At 45.0% G+C, this 12,665-nt stretch overlaps 1 protein-coding gene across 2 annotated transcripts in view; it reads right to left on the reverse strand.

The window, feature by feature from the left end:
- The window catches only part of LOC133374800 (uncharacterized), a 29,460-nt gene extending 16,907 nt beyond the window's left edge, over positions 1 to 12,553 (reverse strand). For both annotated transcript variants that reach the window (XR_009759983.1, XM_061606017.1), the window contains exon 1: positions 12,409 to 12,553. Coding sequence is in view for 1 of the 2 variants with exons in the window: in XM_061606017.1 (XP_061462001.1) it covers positions 12,409 to 12,460 (52 nt within the window). In the remaining variant the exon portion in view is untranslated. The remainder of the gene's footprint in view (positions 1 to 12,408) is intronic.
- Between the last annotated feature and the right edge of the window lie 112 nt (positions 12,554 to 12,665).

Raw genomic sequence — 12,665 nt, forward strand, 5'->3', positions numbered from 1 at the left:
TATTTATTTATTTATTACACTTATATACTGCCCCATAAGCCGAAGCTCTCTGGGGTTGCAGGGATTTGCAGTGCAAAAGCTGGCACCTGTGCCCATTGGTTCATTAACTCCTCTTTTATGTTCTTGCTTTGAGCATCACCCCTGGGATCATGAGGCCACCCTGGGACCCAGCGTTCAGACTGGCAGCGCAAGCCCTGTTCTTTGTAAGGCTTCCCCTCTTCCCTATATGCAAAGCAGAGATAACTCGGCAGCCCTACGATGACTGCACAGAGAGCACGTGGGTTTTGAAAGCTCTTTGCTTTTCAGAATGGCACCTCTTGGCACCCCTCTGAAACCTCACGTGGAAAAGCAGGACATGGGTAGCAGCACGAATACTACAGCATCAGCTGCATTTATGCCCATGACTTCCATCGACCCTATCGTTCTTGAGACGTTTTGGAGAAGTCTGGCTTTTTAAAAAACAAAACAGAAAGCACATTGCTAGCATTTAGGGTTTGACTGAAGATCCGCTTTCATGTTTGTGGGCAGTATCAGCTAAGATAAGCACACAAGATGAGCCTGGCTGCTGGTTCAGGCCAGGGCCCACATAGTCCAGCCTGCTGTTCTCACAGTGGCTGGCCAGAAGCCTCTTCTGGGAAGCCCTCAAGCAGGACCTGAGCCGTTTCCCCATTTGCAGTTCCCAGCAACTGGTATTCTGGTATACTGCCGCTGACAGTGGAAGAACACAGGAATAACTGAATTGATAATATGCAGGCCACAGTAACCCACAAGTATTCTCCATGCATGCAAAAGCTACATGCAATTGGGGGCAAGCACAGCTTGGAGCCTCCTGTCCTTGTGTAGGTGTCCTGCATAATCTAGAACCCTGATAGATGACTGTTAATTCCTAAATCACAAAGGGGGGGGGAGGCTCTACAACTATAGGAGACTCCTCACTTCAGAAGTTTGCCCTCGAACTGAGGGAACAGCAACTCAGTTCATGTTTAGAGGCGAGCTTACCTAATTTGCACTTCCAGACAAAATGCAAACGGAGGCGCAGATGTCCTTCAAACTTTGCACTCCTCCAGATTGTGCTGTGCTCAAATAACATGTGCAGAAATGCATATACTAGTGTAAGGTGTAAATGCATAGATGGTGGGAAATATGAAAAAAAATTGCTTTGAAATTTGAAATTGCTTTGAAAAAAGTGTACGTATGGGGAAAGTGCACACAACAATGTGTCTGTTCAGAGAACCTTGCACTAAATTGCTGATGAACTTTCATGAGCATTTTTTTAAAACACACAGAGAGATGTGAAAAAGCTGAGAAGTGAAATCAGAAAAAGAAGAAACGGAGGGAAACCAAACTTGTCCTTTTTGCCCATCCCTCCTCACGTGATGCTTTTACACATGAGGAAGGCTTTAACGAATTGGTGCCAGATCTTTGTCCTGTCTAGCCCCGCTGTTTTCCCAGCAGCCTTTCCCAACCTGGTGCCCTTCAAGTACAATTCCCACCAACCCCAACCAACACGGCCAACGGTCAAGGATGATGGGAATTGTAATCCAATACCCTGGAGGGCACAAGGATGAGGGAAGCTGCTGTCAGCTCCAGTAACTGGCAAGCAGCTCTTCCCCAGCACTCATTTAAGAGAGTATTTTTAGGTGGAAGTGGCAGCAATGAAACTTGGGAGTTGCATTTCTCCTTGGCCACTGAGCAATGGCGGCTGACGGCTCTGATGTCAGTGGGGCAATGAATCTGCTCCGGGTTTTTGTCTGAACTGTGAAAGTGAAAGAATCTTAAACAGATCCTTGAAAGTTCAGACTAAAACCTGGAGCGGACTCCACTGTCCTTCTGACATGGAGCCACCAGCCGGCACTCACACCAAGCTATGGTCCTTTCCTAAGGCCCTATGGAGCTACTTTATGCAGAGTCAGACTCCCACCCACTGTCCACTCTGACGGGCAGAGGCTCCTGACAGAGTCTCAGGCACAGGGACTTTCCCTGCCCTCTTACTGGAGACCTTTCTGATGGAGATACCAGGGGGGGAAAGCCTTCCCCCTAACACCAAGCAGGAATCAAAAGTGAAACACAACAGAAGGAGATTTTGATAGGAGAACACGGCAGCATCATGGGGAGTGCATGGGGTCATGAGAAGCATCCTGCTGGATGAAGTCAAAGGTCCAGCATCCTGTTCTCACAATAGCCCTTTGGATGCTTCTTCTGGGGAGCCTGAAGGCAGGCCACGAGGACAACAGCACTCTCCCGCACTTGCAATGCCAAGCAGCTGGTATTCAGAGGCATACGTCCTCCAGCGTTGGAGATGGAATATAGTCATCATGGCTAGTAGCCTTTGACAGCCTTATCCTCCATGAAGGAAGCCATTGTTCAGTGAAAGCTCACATGCCTTGCCTACAGAAGGTCTCTGGCATCTCCAGCAAAATTTCAGGTGGCAGGTGATGAGAAAGTCCAGCCTCCACCGGGGATCCTGGAGTGCTGCTGCTGGTCATTGCAGCCCAGGTGATGTTGGACTACACAAACTCCCATCACCCCCTGTGACCTTTGGCCTTGCTGGCTGGGGCTGATGGGAGGTGGAGTCCACAAGCATCCATCTGGTGTAGCCAGCATTGGGCTAGATGGACTGATGGTCTGTCAAAATGGTCCGCAAACCTTTTCCCCCAGGGACTACATGAGAATGGCTGAGGGTCTTGGCTGACCATGCCTGTTGTAGCCATTGTAATGTTGTGCTGGGTGCTATATGGGTTTTTAATGGTATTTGTATTGCTGCTTTTATTTCTTAAATTGCATTACAGTTTGCTTTCCACAAATTTGTTTGTGATACACTAAAATGCAATATGAGAAATAAAACAAGCAATGAAAATGCAATTAAAAATCAATACGGATGTGGACTTCCGGGAAGGGTGACTTCGCTTGTGCCTGCTTTTGAGACGGGCTCCCGCCTCAAAAGAAGCTTATTCAGATATAAATCAGTCAGAACATTTTTTTTTTTGACTGATGAAATTTCTCCCGGGCAGGGAGAAACGTAGAGATCAACCTCAAAGCCTGTTTTTGTTGGGAGGACTGGATTTCATTAATTTATGAGATAAGGTCCAGCCAACAATGCCGGACGGACTTTCTAACAAGCTCTATCTGCTTAAGCGATACGTTTATCTTTTCTTCAAAGAGAGAACGGACTAACAGGCAAGCACCCTTCTTTCTATTATTTTTTTTACTTGGTTTAAATTGTTGCAGCAAAAGGAGATTTGTCAGATTGATCGGCTTTGGACAACTTCTGGGTGAGATATAGCTCTTCTCTGTTATTCACGAAATTAACAGCTTATCTCTGTTTCTGTCGCAAAAAGCTGTCCTGGAAGTGCATTCTAAAGATAATAAACAGAAGAGGGATTTCTATTCCTGATTTCTATTCCGAGGAATATTATATTGTCTGGGACTATTCTCTTTTTGGTCTATTTTATTTTGACGAATCTGCTTCTTCACGACGCCATTAACTGTTTTGATGCTGGGAACTAAATTTGTTTTGCATTCTTGCACAAGAGAGATAAGGCAGGTTGCTCTGTTTATACTGTGATGTCATCAAGCCTGGAATATTAACCCAATTGTTGCTGAAATAAGAAGTGGTTCTTCTTTATTTTTGTTTTGCTTTGTTTTCGTGGTTTTAAAAATGGCAATCAAGAAAGTGGCTGAGAATCTGGAAGTAATTATGTTTCAGAAAATAATGGATGAGATTGAGATAACGAAACAAACCCTGCGACAGGGTAGTAAGGAGCTGAAAATTGAACTGAGCAAAATGACGCAGGAGCTTAAAGAAATAGGGGACCCTGTGAGAGAGGAGAATGAGATCAGAGATGAGAAAAGAAAAAATAAAGGGAAGATACAAGCCCTGGAGATTGGAACAAATGTGGAATTGGAAAAAGATCTGGAGTTTATGGATTTTAGAAATAAAATCTACTGTTTGGAATTTAACGTTATCTCTGAAGAAATTAATGAAGATATTAGAGATAAAGTTATCAATGGCTTGGATAATCTTCTGGACTGGAATGATGTGATGGAGCTTGATATAGAGAAAATCTATGGAATTAACTGCAGCCATGTGACAATGGAAAAACTCTTAAGAGATGAGCCAGTGCATTTTGTAAAAAAGAAGAACACAGATATGACTTTACTACAGTATTTCAGCAACTTATTCAGAATGGATGGCAAGAAAATATTTGGGATAGAGGAAATTCCCATCAGACTCTTATTATATGACTATGGCTACAACAGCAAGATTATTATGGAATACTGATAATGGAAGATTGGACACTGAAATTACTGGACTTAACAGGACTATTGAAGATGGAGGATGGAACTAATAGGGATAATGGAATAATGGCTATTGAAATTATTGGACCTAACAGATTCTGATGAGATGGATTAATCGAAATGTTTATTTGGACTATGGTTATGACAATAAGATTATTATAATTATTAACGAGATGGATTAATTGACATGTTTATTTGGAGAAAAATTGATAGATATATTTCTTAAAGAATTGAAACCTCTCTTTGACTTTTTGTGGAAAGAATAAAGTAATGTTTATGAGATTTGATGATTAATTAAGATAACTACTGGAGGAAAGTGATTTTATAATATGATTTAAGAGACAGGATTGTTATATATTGTAGACCTATAACTGATTTGATATGTGACAAATGGGAAGTCAACATTTTATTTTATTTTATTTTTTTGTTTAATCATTTTTGTTTTGTTTTGTTTTTTGTCTTTGAATGTTTTATGATTTTGTTTTCTATGTTTTATGAAAATTTGAATAAAAATTATTGTAAAAAAAAAAAAAATCAATACGGATGTTTAGTGCAGACCAGGTGTAGACTGCCTGAATGAAACTCATGGACCACCGTTTGGGAACCCAGCAGAAGGCAGCTCCAGAGCACATTTTACCAGCAGCGCAGAACGAATTCTACCCAAAAGGCCCCCATGTTGGCTTTCCCTATGGCTAGCAGAAAGGGAGAAGGATTGCAACTGTCTGGCCAAAATAAATCACCAAAGCCTGGCCCTTTTGCTTTTGTTTTGAACAGGGGCTCGATGTGCCTGAATAAGCAGCCAAAACCTTTTGTTGCATGAGGAGGAACACGATAGTGCCTGTGAATGGCTACAGAACAAAATGGCACAGGGGAGGAAGGCCCACTGCAAAGTTGGGAGCTCAGAGGAGCAGTGGTGATGGGTAACTGTCGTAGGCAGCGGATTCTAGAATCCAGCTCCTTGCTCTCATTCAGCTCCCTTTGCACATCACAGACCAGTGACAGAGGATTGGGGGGGAGCCCTTCAGCTTGCTTGGTTTGCTCTTGCACAGATCTGGTGGGGGCTGCAGGCTCAGGCTTCTTGCAGAGTGCTCCAGTTGCAAAACAACCGCTATCACAAAACCACAAACTGGCAATGTTTTGCTTTTGCTATTTCATTCTGGTTAGGCATGTGGAAAAGGCTGATTAAAGGATATGTTGAAAAAGCTTCATTTTTTGAGGTTTTTCCCTCAGCTCCATCCCATCTACTCTGTAACTGGCAGCCCAGACCACATAAACATTGCCCTGCTGAATGTCGCAACTTGTCTTCCCTTTCCAACCGCCAAGCCCAAAGGCAAAACAGGCAAAGCTGCTGCCAAACTGTCCAGCGTTCTGGGTCCAGGATAGGCACCTTCAGGATGGTGTCAAGCTAAGAGCCCTCCCCTGTCATTATTGCCCAACATTTGGTACTCTGAGGTAAACCGCCTTGGGAATTGGAGGTTCCAATTCGCTGTCAGAGCTAATAGCCACTCCAGAGCTTGGAAAAGTTACTTTTTTGAACTACAACTCCCATCAGCCCCAGCCAGCACATGCTGCCTGGGGCTGATGGGAGTTGTAGTTCAAAAAAGTAACTTTTCCAAGCTCTGCCACTGGCAGCCCACTTCTCTTCTATGAAGGTATCAGATCATCTGCCGTAGCCCTCTAAGTGAGTGGCCATCATCACCATATCTGGAGGCAATGGCCACAATAGGAGCAGGGGCTTGTGTGTGTTTCTTTGTTTAATGGGGAGAGGTTCTTGCACCTCCAGAGAAACTAATTGCTAACCAGTCCTTACATCATCAGGGCTTGCCAACAGGGCCGAGTACAAACGTCTAAAGCAGACATACTATAATCCCATCCCATGAATACAGTCTCATGAGCCACGGAAGAAACTGTTCTCTTTTCATTCAGAAAATACATTTTCTGCATTTCTGAAATCACACCATGGCTCACACTGGCCCAACACCCAAGTCCTTTTGCAATTTTTCTTTACTTTCACGTCCGGCATGGAGAGGAGTAGTACAAAGCTGGCTGACTCTTTTGATGACCTGTTTATTCAGCGTTCATCCCGATTTGCTTGCCCAAAGGTTACACTGAGGGCAGGTTACATCCGGTCTTCACTGAGCGTTCGCTCTCATTTGTTCAAATGTGACAATGAATGTTCATCCTGATTTGCTGGCAGGGTGTGTATACGTCTTCCTATTTATCATTCATTCATCCCACACTTTTCAGTGAATTCCCTCATCACTTGCCAAACGGCAAAAAGTGTAATCCTTTATTTTTTAAGCGGAGGTGCTGCATTGGGCCAGTCTTGGCCTGCTGGGGAGTCAAATTTGGCCTGCCATATTTCAAAAGCCGTGCACAACTGTCAATCAGCTGACGCCACTCTGATGGGAGGTGACATCAGCTGATGGGTGGGGAGTTGGGGTTTGATTCTGTGTCAGCTGCACATCAGTCTCCCTTCTGGGACCTGGCCCGCGTGGCCAAAGCAGCAGGATTTAACCCTCACTCATCAGCTAACTTTTATAGGTAAAATAGTAAGAAGTCAGTATTTTTCCTAATTGCAGAGTAAAAAAGTAAAACCTCCTCTCACTTTCCAGTATTCTGCTGCAACAGCAAAACCACTGAGATAGCTAACAGGGATTGCTTATTTTATTAGTAATAACATAATTGTGTTAACATTATTGATGATTTTAAATCCATCTTTTATAAAGTAATGTTAAACATAGTGCGCTGCCTATATTTAAGATCTATTTATTTTCCACTTCACCTTTCTTCCTCACAAGAAAGTCAAGGGTGCAATTTTGTACCCACTTACCTGGGAGTAAACCCTATGAACACAGAGTTTTACTTTTGAGTAGACACATAGTATTGTAAGTTGACTGCACAGTCTTAATGACTTCTTAATGACTGCCTGGACTTCAGCTACTTATTATGTGGGAGGACTGCAGAAAATAACTTGCACGGAGTACCTGACAAAACCACCGTAGGACCTTGGTTGGGAGGGAGAAAGGGAGGCTAAAGGAAGAATTTAGTGGGTCTTTGCAACTTCGGAGATTCCAAAGACTAGAAAATGAAACCGAAGCAGGAAAAGAATGCACTAAGCGGGAGGGGGGAACGCTACCTCTTTAAGACCCCAGGGATTCCTATTGCTTTGTGTTAGTTAGTTAGTTATTCTTTACTTATATCCCGCCATCCTTCCAATACTGGAACTTGCGGCGGCTTCCAGATAAAAGCACATATAATTAAAACATACAGAATCTACATTAAAATGAAACAAACTACATCCAATATTAAAACCAAGCATACCGCTAGATAAAAAGGAATCAAAACCAATTTAAAAACAGTAAACTTTGGCATTAGTAGTGCAGTTCCCAGCAGTCCCAACTTTAGCAACCGTCGGTACCGAAAGCTTGTTGGAATAGGAAAGTCTTTGCTTGACGCCGGAAGGACTGCAGGGAGGGGGTCATTCTTATATCCCTAGGAAGAGCATTCCACAGCCTAGGGGCCGAGACAGAGAAGGCCCTATCCCGCATCCCCGCCAATCGTACTTGAGAGGAGGTCGGGTACTGAGAGAAGGGCCTCTCCTGAAGATCTCGGGGCCCGGGCAGGTTCATACAGGGAGATATGGTCTGATAAATAGCCTGGACCTAAGCCGTATAGGGCTCTATAGGTCATCACCAGCACTTTGAATTGTGTTTGGAAACAGACTGGCAGCCAGTGGAGCTTTTTTAACAGGGGGGTAGTATGGTCCCTGTAACCCGCCCCAGTTAACAATCTGGCAGCAGCACGTTGAACCAGCTGGAGTTTCCGAACAGTCTTCAGAGGCAGCCCCACATAGAGTGCGTTACAGTAATCAAAGCGGGATGTAACTATGGCATGTGTCACCATGGTCAAGTCCGACGGTTCAAGGAATGGGCACAGTTGGCACACTAGTCTCAACTGTGCAAAAGCGCTCCTGGCCACCGCAGAAACCTGGGAGTCCAGGTTTAAAGCTGAGTCCAGGAGCTCACCCAAACTGCAAACCTGTGTCTTCAGGGGGAGTGTAACCCCATCCAGCAGCGGCTGTATCCCTATTCCCTGATTCGCCCTACGACTGACCAGGAGCACCTCTGACTTATCTGGATTAAGCGTCAATTTGTTCACCCCCATCCAGTCCACCACTGATGCCAGGCACTGGTTTAAAACCGAGACAGCTTCCTTGGAAGTAGGTGGGACGGAGAAATAGAGTTGGGTGTCATCAGTATATTGATGGCACTGAACTCCAAACCCCCGGACAACCGCTCCCAGCGGTTTCATGTAGATGTTAAATAGCATAGGGGACAAAACTGAACCCTGAGGGACCCCCCATGCGAGCGGCCAAGGGGTCGAACAGGAATCCCCCAGCACCACCTTCTGGGTTCGTCCCTCCAGGAAGGAACGGAGCCACTGCAGAACAGTGCCCCCGAGTCCCATCCCCGCAAGGCGACCCAGAAGAGTACCATGGTCGATGGCACTGAAAGCCGCTGAGAGCTCCAGGAGAACCAACAGCTCACATAGCTCACTCATCAGTCAAGGTTCTGCCTTCACTCACTGGCTAAAACACTGAAAGGCGGGAGCAGCCAGGCTAGAGACTTTTAAAAAAAAAGAAAGCTCAAAACTGAGCAGCTTCCTTTCCAGAGAAATCTCTGGCCAAAGAAATGGACAATTGAACCAAAACTGGTTACACTGAACAGCATTTTAAAGCAGGGATGGGGAACATTTTTGGCTGCGTAGGCCTGATCTTTATCAAGAGGATTTGCCCTGCGGACCAAATTTGACAGGTTTGACAAGAATCCCTTGTGCTTCCCTTTTAAATGGAATGGTGCGGGCGACCACGTCTGCTCTGGACCCTTGCCCATCTTGGCTGGTGAAGGCCGGCAGGGCTGTGACCACCGGCTGGGCCAAAGAGGTGATAAACGCCTCCTTGAGAGAGGGAGTAGTCCCTGGTAGTCTCAAGGAGGCAGTAGTGAGACCTCTTTTAAAGAAACCTTCTTTGGACCCAGATGTTTTGAACAACTATAGACCGGTGGCTAATGTCCCTTTTTTGGGCAAGGTCTTGGAGCGGGTGGTCGCTGGCCAGCTCCAGGCGCTTTTGGATGAAACCGATTATCTGGATCCGTTTCAATCTGGTTTTAGGTCCGGTTTTGGCACTGAAACAGCCTTGGTCGCCCTGTATGATGACCTTTGTCGGGAGAGGGACAGGGGGAGTGTGACCCTGTTGATTCTCCTTGATCTCTCAGCGGCGTTTGATACCATCGACCATGGTATCCTTCTGGGGAGGCTCGCGGAGCTGGGAGTTGGGGGTACTGCTTGGCAGTGGCTCTGCTCCTACTTGGCGGATCATCGCCAGAAGGTAGTGCTTGGGGAACACTGCTCGACACCCTGGACTCTCCATTGTGGAGTCCCTCAGGGGTCGGTTCTGTCCCCCATGCTTTTTAACATCTACATGCAGCCTCTGGGTGCGGTCATCAGGAGTTTTGGAGTGCGTTGTCATCAGTACGCTGATGACACGCAGCTCTACTTCTCCTTTTCACCTTCTTCAGGTGAGGCTGTTGATGTGCTGAACCGTTGCTTGACCGCGATAATGGACTGGATGAGAGCTAATAAACTGAAACTCAATCCAGACAAGACCGAGGCACTGTTGGTGAGCCCTTTACCTGCCCAGATGGTGGATGTTCATCCTGTTCTAGATGGGGTTACACTCCCCTTGAAGGAACAGGTTTGTAGTTTGGGGGTCCTTTTTGACCCTTCCTTGTCACTTGAGGCTCAGGTGGCCTCGGTGGCACGGAATGCGTTTTACCATCTTCGTCTAGTAGCCCAACTACGCCCCTATCTGGACAGTGACGATTTCGCCTCAGTTGTTCACGCTCTGGTAACTTCTAGATTGGACTACTGTAATGCGCTCTACGTAGGGCTGCCCTTGAAGACTGTTCGGAAACTTCAGCTAGTGCAAAATGCGGCAGCCAGGCTGTTGACGAGGACCCATCGGTCTGCGCATATAACACCTGTCCTGGCCCGCCTGCACTGGCTACCCATCTGTTTCCGAGCTAGATTCAAGGTGCTGGTTTTGACCTATAAAGCCTTATACGGTGTGGGACCGCAGTACCTTGTGGAACGCCTCTCCCGCTATGAACCTACCCGTCCACTTCGTTCAGTATCTAAGGCCCTCCTCCGGGTACCAACTCATCAGGAAGCCCGGAGGAATGTTGTTAGATCTAGGGCCTTTTCTGTGGTGGCCCCCGAACTCTGGAACAGCTTACCTGAGGAGATACGCCTGGCGCCTACGGTACTTTCTTTTAGGCGCCAGGTTAAGACCTGGCTATACTCCCAGGCATTTTAATGTTTAATGTTTAATGTTTTCATGTTTAATTTGCTGCTATGTGTTACTGATTTTATTATACTATTGTATTTTAATCCTGTTTGTACACCGCCCAGAGAGCTATTAGCTATGGGCGGTCTAACAATGAAACTAAATAAAATAAATAAATAAATAAATAAATAAATCTCTACGATTTGGCCTTAAAGGGAAATGGGGAAACGGTCTCATGAGCCAAATTGGACCTGATGTGGCACCACAACTGGCCCAGAGGCTGGAGGTTCCCCATCAGTTTTAAAGGACAGGTGGGACATATTTGAAATATCAGGTTGTGAAGGTAAGTACTTTTTACACCTTATTTTATTTTTAAAAGCATAAATCTTCTTTAAAAGACAAATAAACAGTTGAATTTGCAAGCATATTGCACCTGCAAAAGTTTGAAGGACTATTCCGCCCCCCCTTAAATTGATTTCAGTGGTTAATTAATCACTCTCATTTGAGCAGCTACCCATAAAGCTCTTTACTCTTTGCACTCTACTAGAGGCTGAATTACTCTGCCTACAAACTCTCACAGTTAACCGCCAGTATTTTATGGGTGGGATTCAGTTGCATACTGAAAATCTAGGTTTGTGCAATTAAATTGGAGTAAAGCACTCGCTTGCAACAAATCTACTTTAAAAATGACATTTTGCACTTGGAAAAAAAATGGGGAAATGCACCAAAAAGGTAAGGATGCATTCAGTTTGCGTTTAAAGCCGAATCTGTTAAATTTACGCATTCATAGCAATATGAGGACTGAAGCACAGCCATTCTTTAAAATTTGCACTTATCTGAATTTTGCAATGCAGGACTCCAACTGAAGTTTACAAAAATGCATATATTAGGAGAAAGTGTGTATAAAAATACAGATATTTATGGAAGTAATGTAGAAAAATGCATTATATTAGGAGAAATTGCTTGCAGAAATGTGCATATTAGTCAAAGCTCCCTACAAAAATGTGCTTATTAAGAGAAATATGCACCCAAATGCTGAAGATTTTTCATTATTTTTTTAAAAAAACAATCAGAAATGTGGAAAACTGAATTTAAGATTGGGAAAATGAGAAACTGAGAGTACCGAAACTGACAGATCCTTCCACCCCTAGTGTGGGAGCAAATTGTTAATTAACAAGAAGACACGTAACCTCTCTTCAAGCAAATCCGGATGGATGCTCACTGATGTATAAACTCCCCATGAACAAATCAGAATGCTCAACCAAGAGCAGGTATTGTCAAACCTCTGCATCACCTTTGTGCAAGTAAATCAGGATGTGTGCTCAATAAACAGGTCATCTGCAGGAATCCACCCTCCTCCCAGGTTGAGGAGCCAGCCTGCACGTCCCATGGTGGTTTTCTGGACCTTCTGATTGGACAGCTGCTCTCCTTTGAGAAGCAGGGAACAGAAACCCAAAGACACATCACTCTCTCAGGCTTCTGTATGACCGTAACCAGCAGCCTCCACTTCCCCTCTGATGGATGGGAAGTGAACCAGTGTGCAGCATTTTATGAGTCCTGCCAAACTGACCAAAAAGTTCCCCTCCATGCTAATCTGAACATTAGCTGATATTCCTCCTGTGAATCAGATGGTCCACCACCATCACCACCTGCTTCTATCCTATCCCATTTTGCAGCTGTTCCTGCCCACAGAGGATTGGGTCAGGCCCTTGCTGGAAGCCACACGTCCTCTGAAATGAGAAGTTTCTGACCTTAGAACTCACCTGGCAAAGGAAAGAGGGCCACGATCCAAAGCCACCCCACAGGGGCCTTCATTTACTCTAGTTTGCTGCTGTGGAGTGTCTAATGCAAAGCCTCATGAACACAATTGAGAAAACAGCCGTTCCGCTTTTTTCACTTCCATTTCCTCTTAACTAGAGGGGAAAAAGAAAATCTGTTGAAATGCTAGAGATGATGAAGGCAGGTCAGGGACTCGCAGGGTGTGTACGTTCCTTTATTTGAAGCTTTCTTTAACCCCCCC

The sequence above is a fragment of the Rhineura floridana genome, chromosome 22 (genome assembly GCF_030035675.1).
Source record: "Rhineura floridana isolate rRhiFlo1 chromosome 22, rRhiFlo1.hap2, whole genome shotgun sequence".
Classification (NCBI taxonomy): Eukaryota; Metazoa; Chordata; class Lepidosauria; order Squamata; family Rhineuridae; genus Rhineura; species Rhineura floridana.